This window comes from Sinocyclocheilus grahami, unplaced genomic scaffold (assembly GCF_001515645.1).
Source record: "Sinocyclocheilus grahami isolate Dianchi unplaced genomic scaffold, SAMN03320097.WGS_v1.1 scaffold143.1, whole genome shotgun sequence".
Taxonomy (NCBI): Eukaryota; Metazoa; Chordata; class Actinopteri; order Cypriniformes; family Cyprinidae; genus Sinocyclocheilus; species Sinocyclocheilus grahami.
The window spans coordinates 1,316,550-1,329,905 of NW_015505322.1; the positions used below are offsets into that span (position 1 = coordinate 1,316,550).

The 13,356-nt window shown below is 37.2% G+C and overlaps 1 protein-coding gene across 1 annotated transcript in view; it reads right to left on the bottom strand.

Moving 5' to 3' along the window:
• The window catches only part of LOC107591577 (rap guanine nucleotide exchange factor 2-like), a 39,497-nt gene that overhangs the window by 6,896 nt on the left and 19,245 nt on the right, over positions 1-13,356 (bottom strand). Inside the window, exons 4-17 of the mRNA XM_016280770.1 lie at positions 13,299-13,303; positions 10,415-10,488; positions 8,593-8,610; positions 5,733-5,855; positions 5,124-5,301; positions 4,895-5,031; positions 4,641-4,799; positions 4,315-4,467; positions 3,076-3,240; positions 2,875-2,982; positions 2,577-2,780; positions 2,354-2,462; positions 2,012-2,255; positions 1,636-1,796 (exon numbers count right to left, since the gene is read on the bottom strand). Coding sequence (XP_016136256.1) covers positions 1,636-1,796; positions 2,012-2,255; positions 2,354-2,462; positions 2,577-2,780; positions 2,875-2,982; positions 3,076-3,240; positions 4,315-4,467; positions 4,641-4,799; positions 4,895-5,031; positions 5,124-5,301; positions 5,733-5,855; positions 8,593-8,610; positions 10,415-10,488; positions 13,299-13,303 — 1,838 coding nt within the window. The remainder of the gene's footprint in view (positions 1-1,635; positions 1,797-2,011; positions 2,256-2,353; positions 2,463-2,576; positions 2,781-2,874; positions 2,983-3,075; positions 3,241-4,314; positions 4,468-4,640; positions 4,800-4,894; positions 5,032-5,123; positions 5,302-5,732; positions 5,856-8,592; positions 8,611-10,414; positions 10,489-13,298; positions 13,304-13,356) is intronic.

Consider the following 13,356-nt stretch of genomic DNA (forward strand, 5'->3'; position numbering starts at 1 on the left):
TATCCACAAGTGACAGATTATCCATGGTGATGCCATCAGCGTGAAAACATTGCCACTGACTCAAGTTTGCAAAAATGAATCATTGATGTACAAGAACAATACTATACAGCGCTGAAAAAAATCAGCAGAAAAGAGAAGTCAGTAAGTCAACTAGAAAAAAACTAGACAGGCAATTACGTAAGACAGGTATCTATGAAGACGAACTGCTATCTAGAGAGACGAGTGGAACTACACGAGAGGTGTCTAAAAAGACGAGCAGAACCGCAGCAGTGCACAAATACTCACGAGTAAATCCAGGTGCTGTGAGCAAGGAGAGGGTTGCGGGATCATTAGTACAACGGCACAAATATAACAAAAGGAAAGCAGGAACACAAAAAGCAGCAGTAGAGCGGAACGCATTTATGAGCAGAACAAAATGTAAGTTCACAAGGTGCTATGCAAATAAGTTCTTGTCTCAACATTGAATCATTAAATTTTTTACATTTATATATTTATATCATGGTCTGTCTGAATACTCGATTCGCTGGCAGATATGAGAGAGAGAGAGAGAGAGAGAGAGAGAGAGAGAGAGAGAGAGAGAGAGCGCTGTGCAAACACAGAAACTTGTCAGCAATGCCCCGCAACTTTTATTAATAAAATGGGCAATATATTGAATCGCCACATATTACTCAGCAACGAGGTGATAAAATCGCTGTTTTTTAAGTAAATAAAAAAGCTTCATTGTTTGTAGAGAGAGACGCAGGTAATTCACACACACACAACTGTAATCTCTCTCGGTCAATTAATTCAAATAAATGTAGTCTTACCGCACTATTACATCTCTGTGTGTGATTTGAAGAGGGCAGAATGCTAGAGCTAATGAGCCGTAACTGACGAAAATAACCATCATTTTTACCAATTCGGTCAAATATTGTGCTGCAAACTGTTTTAACTTGTCAATGCTGGCAAATGACCATGGTATAAGCAGGATAATGCACAGCTAGCCATGCATTATCCCTTACATATAATTATTATTACAATTAAATGATTAAAAAAATATAACTGTAATTAGTAGTACATACAGAATTGTGTGTTGCATATAACAGAAATATTTGCCAACAATATAAGTCTTTACTACAACTTATCAATTTAACATGTCCTTGCTAAATAAAAGTATTTCCTTCATTTGTTATTATTGTTACAAAAGATTTCTATTTTAAATAAATGTTCTTGTTAACTATTTATTCATCAAAGAATCCTGAAAAAGTACCACAAGTTCAAAAAACATTATTAGGCAGCAAAACTGCTTCGAACATTGATAATAAATCAGCATATTTAGAATGATTTTTGAAGGATCACGTGGCACTGAAGCCTGGAGTAATGATGCTGAAAATTCAGCTTCGACTCACAAGAATAAATTATAGTTTAAAATATATTAAAATAGAAAACATTTATTTTAAATTGTAATATTATTTCACAATATTACTGTTTTTCTGTATTTTTGATCAAGCAAATACAGCCTTGATGAGCATAAAAATCTTCTTTAAAAAACACTGATCTTACTTATAACATCAATATAGACACACACACACAAACACATATATATATATATATATATAAATATATATATATAACATTAATATCTTGTGTATTTACCTGGTGGCTGTGTACTGTAGTCGATGATGCGTTGTTGGCCTTGGGCCAGATCAGGGTTACTGGATGAGAGATTTCCACTAACTGCCATAGTGGGCGGAGTCGGTTTGTTCTGCCGTAATCCCACAATGCTGTCATCCTGAGTTTGTCCTAACCCGAGGTCACTACACAACAGAAGCACAATGACTCAGCATGACTCGGTAGGAGGTCAACATTAAATCAGAATCTACCACACAAGTCAAAAGGAGTGGATGTGAGATAATGCTAAAACCCCCTTCCGTTTATGAACATATCATTAACATGGCAAAGATCCGTACAGATGTCTTTTCTTCTTCAGTGTTTCAAGTCAGCAAAAATGTGAGTCTGTGTGCTTGTATACCTGTAAGGTTTCTGAGGTAGGATGCTCATGCGTGTCTTGTCTAAAATCTTCATGAGTTTGTTTCGGCCGCCCATTGTATGTGCTTTGACCTTCTTGCTGACTTTTTCTTGACCCATTACATCAGAATCAGCCCCAAGTTCAGGTACAGAATAACGGCTATTTTTCTTTCCGTCACCAATCTTTGGAAGATGAGGAATGCCGTTTTTCCTTTCCTCTGCCACCCTGGCCACCAACTCCTTGAAGACTGAGAAGAGTGAAAGTGAGTAAAGCATAAGAAAATAATAAGAGATATTTATCACCAGCCTGTGTGTATTGGAAGGCGTAGCCTGGTGGGAATCCTACCCAGGAGGTTAGTTTTCACACTCATACAGAGCTGTGTGTTGTTCCTGAGGATTTCAACTGCTTTGGACAACTGCACATTCTCGAACGTCTGCCCGTTCACCTCTAACATCTGCACGAGTGTGAAAAAGATGAAATAAGACAAAAAATTAAAAAATTGTTAAAGAATATGCTTCATTGTCTCAACACTGCTTCATAATGGTGATCATCAATGGAAAGGTGTTACCTGGTCTCCACGTTTAAGCCCCGCCTCTTCTGCTTTGCTACCAACTTCCACGCTGCTGATAAAGAGGCGCGTTCCTCGTTCAGCTCCTCCAATGAGTGTGAAGGGGAGGGGCATCTCTCGAGTAGGCCTATTTATAGTAATCACTCTGGGTTTGGCTTTAGCAGCAGAAGCTATGCTAAGTAACCGCAACTGACCTGTCATTTTCTGTTTGGATAAATAGAGGAAGTTAATAAGCATGCCTGTCTGATAATGTGACGACTAAATATGCATTAAAGTGACACTTGCATGCAGTTCATACCTCTCTTTCCAGATTGCTCTGGAACTCCTCCAAAAAACTGGTCATATCAGGATCTCCTTCAAAGTCACTGAAGTGATTGTTAACCCATAACAACACAACTCGGGTTACCTGATTAGAGGAGAGAGAGAGAAGAACTTTGAGTCCCGTCCAGCTGAAGATTTATGTGTGTTGCTTTAGAAAAGGTTGAGTCAGTCATACTACCTTATCCCGTAAACTGGAGTCATTAAACCAGTCCAGAAGTCTCTGCCCCAAAATCAAAGGACTGGGCAGGAAGGTACGATAGGTCAACAGGAAGTCCTCAATATATGTGGGGTCGACAACTAAATGGTCCTCCACTAAGTGCTGCATCAGCCTCTCAGCAGTACCCTAAAAAGTGTACATCAGAGTTTTCTTTTAAAGGGGACATCGGATGCAAAATTCAGCGGATTAGTTTTTTTTTTTTTATGGTAACGCACCACTGAATACATAAAAAAATGGAAGAGAGGGGTAGGGTGAGCTCACTATCATTTAAAGAGACATGCACCAAAACAGAGCTGTTTTTGACAAGGTCAAAAGGGTGTTTCACACGACCATTGAGGGGTTTCAACCAGAGTATGTTGCAGACATTTCATGAAGACCCTAAAGAATCATACCAACTTGTGGAAAATGGGCATCCGATATCCCTTTAAATTATCAGATTTAAAGATCTTTTTTCTTTTCTGGTAAAACAAGGTACAAAAACACACATTTTTAATCAATAAATTTATTCAGGTTTATTAATTGGTTAAATCGCCTGGCGAAGTAAATAAACCATACATTACTCTTCGGTAAGATTTTTTTATGTTTTTGAAAGACGTTTCTTATGCTCCCCAAAACTGCATTTATTTGATCAAAAATACAGTAAAAACTGTAATATTGTGAAATAGTACAATTTAAAATAACTGTTTTGTATTTAAAATGTCATTTATTCCTGTGATGGCAGCAATTTTCAGCATCATCATTCCAGTCCTCAGTGTCACATGATCCTTCAGAAATCATTCTTAATATGATGACTTGCTGATTTGCAATTATCACAATTGAAAACAATTGTGCTGTTTATATTTTTTGTTAACCGTGACATTTTGTTCAGGATTCTTTGATGGATAGAAAGTTCAAAAGAACAGCATTTATTTGAAAGTTAGTAAAAGAAATTGCATCCTCAATTTCTAAAAAGAAAAACAAATGCCATCAAACTCTATGTGAGGGGGAAAAAAACTGATCTTTCAATCCACAGAATGTGAAGGGGATGTTCAATTGTTTATTCTCAAAGGGTATGTTGTACTACTACTGTGTGCTATTATATTCACATAACATAGAAAGTCAAGAGATTAAAATATACCAGATTCATCGACTTCAAAACTGAAATCTGATTTCTCAGTGGAGTGCTTTTTCAAGTCAGATTTTTCCAAAAGACAGTAATACCTTGACAACAATGTGTCCCTTGCGGGTGCCCGTCCGGTCGAGTTCTCGGTGTTCTTTTACCATGACGATTTCTCCTTCCTCCTCTACTCGCTGTGTGTTCTGCTCAACCTGATTCAGAATGGAGCAGTAGTCCTGCTGCGCAATACACACAAACTACACACACACACACACACACATAATAACGTTAACTGGTGTTTTTTTTGTCTCATCATTTTATGCACAATTTGCATTACAAATAACTAAAATACTTGAAAATATAGATTCCGTTTATTGACAAATTAGCTATTGGATGATTAGTGCACAATCATTCCCATTCATCCTCTTACCTGACAATCATCCACTTTGGTCCTCATGACTCCAGTCATCAGCTGTTTCTCCATAGAAGGGGAGACACCAAAACTTCCACCCATACACACACTCTCACTGCCGCCACCTGGATAGATCACCTCTACTGCTCCATTCAGAATGACTGACCATGAGTCCAGCTAAAAAAAAAAAAACACACACATTTGCCTGTTATCAGCTGAACACAAATGAAGAGATGAACACAGATGAAATGCTGCAACGGGTCCCATCTAACCTCTTCACCATGGTTGAGTACGATGGTTCTGGCCCGTTCCACGACCGCAAACACCATGACGGCACAGAGTTCCCTCCGCACCGAAACACTCAGACTGGCAAATGCCGGAAGCTGCTGCACAAACTCCAGCAACTGCTCTGTACAAAGAAAGAGAACGTAAAAGTGAAAGCGTAAATGAAAGTAAAAATTAAAGTAGCATCATTGAACACATTAAAGAACAAAAGTGTACCAATGTCATCATCTGTACGGTCCATAGGATCTTTCTCCAGACAGTCTCTCACAATATCTCGACTCATAAGAGGGTCCGTTCCCCTCCCTACGTCTTCATCATCATCATCCTCGTCCGTGTCCACTGCTGTTTCAGGAAGCCCACTCAGATCCATGTCTCCAGATTCACTTTCAGTGGCCTGTGAAAGAAAACATGCGAGTTCAAAATGGGTTTCTTCACAAATTTTCAGCTGATGATGTTCATAGACATTTGCAGCTGACATATGATTTGCAGCCTTTGTGACCCGCATTTACAAATAAACAAAGCAAAACACATGAATATGAGCGTGTGTGTTGGCACTCTTGAGCCGGCTGTGTTTGTACATGCTGTGGATGTTTGTGTATGCATGTGTAACGCTGATCTGTGGATCAAAAGCTGTGCGCGCTTGAGGACTGACATGAATAGGTTATGGAGAGGTGACAGATGGACCACAGAGGAGGGTGGGGGGGACAGGATTTAAATGTGTGCGAATCCCAGATGTTCACAATAAATCTCTGTCAGGATGCGCTTCTGTTGTGGAGTGTGTAAGGAGATTGCTTTCTGAAATAACCTCAGAGTGTCTCTCATCACCTGGTAAATATCTGATAGGCTGCTACTTCCTGAATCACTGGCGATGCTGGAACGGGATTGGCTGGAAGTCATATGGGAGTGGCAACTGTCAGAGGGGTGAAGCTTTGAGAAGTCGGCAGGAAGCTGCAAGAGATACATATACCATTACAAAAAGACTGATAAATAAACAAATGTGTGTGTGTGTGTGTGTCTGACCCTGGACCACAAAAGCAGACTTCAAAAATCATGAGGATATTAAGTTCCATGAAGATATTTTGTAAATTTCCTACCGTAAATATATCAAAACTTAATTTTTGATTAGCAATATGCATTGCTAAGAACTTCATTTGGACAACATTAAAGGCGATTTTCTCAGTATTTAGATTTTTTTTGCACCCTCCAGATTTTCAAATAGTTCCATCTCTGCCAAATATTGTCCTATCCTAACAAACCATACATCAATAAAAAGCTTATTTATTCAGCTTTCAGATGATATATAAATCTCAATTTAAAAAAATTGCCCCTTATGACTGGTTTTGTGGTCCAGGGTCACATATATGTATAAATTGGTCTACAGTTCATGTAAATTGTCCTGCAGTGACAAATTAATTTTTAAAAGTACAAATATTCCATGTAGACTTCAATTAATATTATTAAAATGAATATGATTATGATTATACTGACTGTTTAATACAGTTTTAGCAGGAGTGTTGCATGTCACATTACAAGACACTGCTGTCATTGCCTCAAATGTCATGTTATATACAGAAAAATACAACAATTCTTCCCTGACACAAGCTTGTGATCATTTGTGCAAACATGGCTTTTTTTCCCTTCTAGTTCATCAGGAAACCAAGGATTAATTTTAAACCCTGTGTGAGTGTCAGCACAATTATTCTTTAGTGGAATGGATGATGTGTTCTCACACACACACAAGTTCAGCTGAATGGTGGCATTTTAAATTAAACTTGAATTTAATTATCCATCTACTCTGATTGGTTGATAAAAATAAACACAAAATGAAGTATTATTGCTAGCAGTTTGGCACATACCTACCCTTTCCAGGCTTGGCAATTACCACAATTCATTGATACAAACAAACACACAGCACCACAAAAAGGTCAAAAAAAGTAAACTAATGTATGGAATAATGACTGAAGCTTTCATCAATTTATATAAAGATTAGACATGCTAGCACACACATCAACATCCTACTGTACAGCATACCCGGAGGCTTGCTACAGTAAAGTTGATGGGTTCATGTACTGATGTCCTAGATCAGATGGCCTACATACAGTGACCCTACAACAAAATCACATGTCGAATATACTCACGCAACTCAAACTCAATAGCTACATGACATGTATTAAATATCAATGGCAAGAAAAAAACTGCAAAAACATCTTTTAAAAAAGTACAAATCAAATCAAATATTAAATTGCATAACATAACCAGAAACTAAATTACGCAGATGTGAATAGAACCACTGAAAAATAAATCATCAATTTTAAATTAAATTTAGATTGCACAACGAAACCAGAAACAAAAATATGTAGCTCAATAACTTAATTGAATTCATTTAATTCAATTCAAATTTAATTATAAATGTAACAAAAATTATGCACATCATTTACATAATTGTACATAAATGCAATAATTTAAATTATCTGCCCAACTCAGAATATTTGTGTTCACTTAGAAATTGCATATTCAAAATAATACTTGTTCTGCTTGGCTACTGTCAATGCCAAAACTCAGTCCGCTCATTACATTCAACTGCTCCCTAATACTTTATAAAATGAAGAATGCATAGCTAAACAAAGAATGCATGCACATCATGTTTATTTACAATTAACTAATGCATGCTTTTGTTTAGCCTTTTGTTGCAAAATAATTGTGCATGTTGTCCACAGGCTTTTGAGAGAGAGAGAGAGAGAGAGAGAGAGAGAGAGAGAGAGAGAGAGATACTCACAGTCCTGGTCTCCTGTCCCCTGACTCCATAGCCATGAGTCCGGACTAGCTGTCTCATAGCCTGCAATACTGAATGCCCAACCATCGTGTGTGCTAACCTCTAAACCATCTTCAGCCTCTTTCTGTACCACACTGTTCTAACCGCACCTATTTGATCTTCGAATCTCTTTCTCCCCAAAGCACTCTCTCAGAGACAGCATCCCTCTCTACTGTAATCTGCCCATCACCACAGTAACAGACAGCACTCTGGCAGAGGGATGTTTCTGCAGAGACAATTTTCATCAGACCCTGCCCCTCTGTCCCATTCACACACACACACCCCCCAATGTGAGATCATGGGATTATCAAGAGGCTGGTATTGTTTAAGCGGAGGGGGGCGGGGGATGGTTGACACCCACTGCCCTACTAAACCAGTCACCAGGGTCAAGCCTGCAATGATCGACAGCTCACTGAGCAATCAGGATGCCACATATGTGTCAAAATCCCGCCTTCCTGCTGTCGATCAGGTCCATGACAAGTCAGAGGATAATAAAAAACTCATGCAAAGAGACTAAACGCTCAAAGCGTCACAAGGGGGAAACTAAGAGTGATTGAAAAGAAGATAGGAAGCTTTTACCAGATTAGATTTGCCAAGAATGCAGCCAAGACTATAGCTCTGATCCAAAACCTAGTGATCTGCCTTACACGACAATAATGAACAAAAAATTCAGAAGTGTTTCCTTTGTATTTTTGAAAGGTTGTGTCTATGCTGGAACAATATTCAAACTTTAACACCTTTTGAGGGAATCAACCTATAAATAGTTTACTTAATTGCCATCTCTAAATCTAAAGCTGACAAGTGTTTCAACAAAAAAAAATACACAAAGCAGATTTGAAGATTATTATTCTATAGTATTAAAAGGTAAATTACCTGGGATTTGGAGCATTCCTGCAGCAAGACAAAATTAAAACACATTAATACACATTCCATGGGCTAATTTGAGGACAAAATACAGTGACACTTGACTTCACAATAGGGGTGGGCGATATGGCAAAAAAAAAAAAATCATATCACGATTTTTTTTCAGGAAAATCCCGATTCACGATTTTATCAATTCTTTTTCATGTTGGTTTTACTATTTTGCAAGTTGTCTGAGCAGTACAGCCAAACCAATTTCCCTATTTTAAAAACAAAGCCTTACAAGGTAACAAAATATAAAATAAAAAAGAATGGCAGATATTTAGGCCAAAGTGGGCGAAGATAAAAAAATCTTTGTTATTAAAAAATAAGAACAAAGATACAAATTTGAAATTAGCATAATATACTAATTAAAATATAATGCTTTATTCTTCAGGTAGTTAGCAGTAGCATTCAATAAATCGAACGAACAAATATAAAACACTATATCCACTTCACTTTATAAATTCAATATTGATTCTTATTAAAGAAACTGTATTAAGAGCAGTGAGTGATTTTTCTCTGTGTTTTGTTGTTTTATTAATATTAAAGGGACAGTTCACCCAAAAATGAAAATCCTGTCATCATTTACTCACTCTCAAGTTGTTTTAAACCTGAAAAAGTTTCTTTCTTCTGTTGAACACAAAAGTTATTTTGAAGAATGTGGGGAAACAAACAGTTTTTGGTCCCCAGTGACTAAAAACTGTTTGGTTACCCACATTCTTCAAAATAACTTTTGTGTTCAGCTCAAGAAAGAAATTAATACAGGTTTAGGACAACATGAGAGTGAGTATGACAGAATTTTCTTTTTTGGGTGAACTATGCCTTTAATGACAAGCCGCAGCATGTTCAGTACTATTAGTCTGCTGTCACTTTAAGAGCAGCATGCATCCGTTTCTCTCCCAACGGTTTACTTTCACTTTAGACATAACCAACTGTGTTTATATGTAAATCTTGTGTGTTTTTGACAGTATTAGCACAATCAGATGCAAAAGATAACTCATTCCAGTAATCAGGTGCAGTTTGACAGACTTTTTAGTGTGTGTATGCTTTAGGTGTACGCGCTCAGAAAAAGAGCATGTCAGAACAGCACGTGAATGAAATATTTAACCAGCAAGGCTTTTTATGCAAAAATTGCAAATAATGTACTTTTGTGATTGCGAAGTGCAATGTCCCGTGAGTGTAACTCTCCCGCTGAGTTAACATTTGATGTGAATGTACGTCGCGTTGTACAGTAAATTGAGACGGAGGAGCCAGAACTGCAACTGATAGAATGTGCGCTGCAGCATGATATTACGATATTTCTTTAAAAGCAAATTGTGGAGACATTTTAATCATCCACAATCAAAAATTGTGATATGGCACACCCCTACTTCACATAGTTAAATGTTAACGAACAAAACAAGATGAGTGATAAACTCATTTCTGTGTTAAAAATGCATACATTGATATTAAAATGAGAGTTAAGGTACAGTCACATTTAGCAATGTTTGGCAAATTTTTGTGAAAATAGTTGTTTTAATAGGATTCTATGTTTTTGGGATTTTTATATGAGATTGAAAGATTACCCCAGGCAGATTTCACAGCGGGTTCAAGTCACACAAACTCACCGCACTGACCAACAGAAAGCTGCTTGTTTAGAAAATGACTTCTGTGAGAGCTGTGCTTCATACATCACTACAAAATTACTTGCAAATTTCACTAATGTGACCGCACTTTAACAGCTGCAGCTATTTGGACACTCATAATGTGATCAAAATAGCTAATTTAAAATGATATACATGTCTGAACGGACCGAGTGGTATCCTGGTGGCAGAGGGGGCTTGCTGACTGGATAATGATCGACCGTATCAATTATAGTCTGTCGCTCTGTGAATGCATCTTGCACAATTTAGTAGTTCCCAAAACAAAGGGGCACCAATGGTTTTTTCAGGATTCTTTGAATAGAAAGTTCAAAAGACAGCTCTTCCTGAAAAGCACTGAATCTAACAGCCAAGCACCAAAACATGACTTTGTTTCCCAGATTGAAGCATGCCGGTCTGAGAAAGCCTTCGCCATGTTCGTGTGCAATACGAATTGGTGAAGGACTGTTGGTGGTCCTCGGGCATGCCATCTGAGGTTAAGACTGGTGGGTTTTAAACTATGCCGAGGAAAACCATATGAGCCTACATATTTTGCACAAAACAATTCTCAAGTGAAAAGAAGCACATGGCTGATTTAGTGTGTTTTGGAAAGCACAGACTTTGACAGCCTAGTAAATGCAGGCATTACAACACAGTGAAATTTACTGCAGATAATGGGAGGTTACAGTTAGAAAAATGGGGGGAAAACATGGGGAAAAAAGTACATAACTGATGGGGAATGTTCCAGATTTTGATGAGCTAGCATGACTTCACTTTTCCATAAGAAACGTTACTGTAAAAGATTTACTTGAACATTGAAGTATGAACTGAGAATCTTAAAGGAATGCACTGAACTTTCATAATTTCATATTCTGATTTTAGACTTTTTATATTAATTGCTCTTGGTTATTTGCTTTCTCCTGTCGCCATCTCTCTTACCTCATATCAGGGCTGGAGTGGGACTCATTTTCAGCCCTGGAGTTTCATGCCTTAGACCAGCCCACTTTGCTTTTGTTTTTTGCTTTTACTGGCCTTTTCAGTGCCGCCTTTGCACTTTCTATTATAAATTTTTTATCTATTATTTTTTGCTTGCATATCTCCAACAATTTTTTTTTTTTTTAAAGCAAGTTTCCACTGTCAGGGGAGTCAAAAGATAATTACGTCATCATTGCCAATTAACATAAGAAATGGAAAATAAGGGACAGACACAGACAGACACAGACACAGACACAGACACACATTACAACATCACACACACACACCAAAACACAACACTTCTATTTTAGTCCATTCTTACTATTATACTCCGAGTGGAGCAGTGACCTAACAACATACATGCCACGTTTGGGAAAGGAAACAAAAGTGATGAATCATACAAACGTGGGTGAATGCATCTTGCACAATTTAGTAGTTCCCAAAACAAAGGGGCACCAATGGTTTTTTCAGGATTCTTTGAATAGAAAGTTCAAAAGACAGCTCTTCCTGAAAAGCACTGAATCTAACAGCCAAGCACCAAAACATGACTTTGTTTCCCAGATTGAAGCATGCCGGTCTGAGAAAGCCTTCGCCATGTTCGTGTGCAATACGAATTGGTGAAGGACTGTTGGTGGTCCTCGGGCATGCCATCTGAGGTTAAGACTGGTGGGTTTTAAACTATGCCGAGGAAAACCATATGAGCCTACATATTTTGCACAAAACAATTCTCAAGTGAAAAGAAGCACATGGCTGATTTAGTGTGTTTTGGAAAGCACAGACTTTGACAGCCTAGTAAATGCAGGCATTACAACACAGTGAAATTTACTGCAGATAATGGGAGGTTACAGTTAGAAAAATGGGGGGAAAACATGGGGAAAAAAGTACATAACTGATGGGGAATGTTCCAGATTTTGATGAGCTAGCATGACTTCACTTTTCCATAAGAAACGTTACTGTAAAAGATTTACTTGAACATTGAAGTATGAACTGAGAATCTTAAAGGAATGCACTGAACTTTCATAATTTCATATTCTGATTTTAGACTTTTTATATTAATTGCTCTTGGTTATTTGCTTTCTCCTGTCGCCATCTCTCTTACCTCATATCAGGGCTGGAGTGGGACTCATTTTCAGCCCTGGAGTTTCATGCCTTAGACCAGCCCACTTTGCTTTTGTTTTTTGCTTTTACTGGCCTTTTCAGTGCCGCCTTTGCACTTTCTATTATAAATTTTTTATCTATTATTTTTTGCTTGCATATCTCCAACAATTTTTTTTTTTTTTAAAGCAAGTTTCCACTGTCAGGGGAGTCAAAAGATAATTACGTCATCATTGCCAATTAACATAAGAAATGGAAAATAAGGGACAATTGTAATTCTTTACCTTATTCTTTAAGAAAATAGTGTTTATTCTTGTAGAAAATAAGTGTTTATTCTTTAAGAAAATAAGGGACGTTCCAAATATTTGTACTGTACCATAATGTAGCTAGGCTTAAGTCTGCCTGGAGTTAAAAAGTTCTCAGAAATAATCACAATTGTTTTGCTTAACCTATTATTGTGCAATTATTCTAAAAATAATGTTAAATGTCATACAAAAAAATGTAATCAGCCTGAGTAAATTGTACCAATATAGAATTGTGACTTCACGCGTGTAATTGAACAGGTGAAAATACTGTGAAATTACAAATGTCATGAAATTTTAAAAAATCTAACAACTGAAGGTCTATGAAACGTCAGTCAATCAAGCATTTTTTTTTAAACAATGGCACTTAAAAGTTTTGATCTAAAATATTATTGCAACTACAGCCTTTGAATGAATGAAAATGCATATTTTTCAATTAAAGAAAACTTAAGAGAGTGTGGGCCGCTTCTGGTGCTTGGATTTTTACTTCAATAATGAGGTCCAAGTTTAAGAATATCCTACGCAAGAAGTATTTATTTTATTATTATATATTTTTTTTGTAATGCATTTTTCCCCCTCTCTATTTAACAGCATTAACTTACAATGAAAGACGTCTTCCCTAGATTAAATGTTTTCCTGCCGTGCTGGATGTTGGGCTCATGATCAATAAATTGTTTGCATTCACCCAAACTGATTTTGTAAAATAAAAAAGTGGACGTTGACGGGTGCAGTTAGCGCGAGTT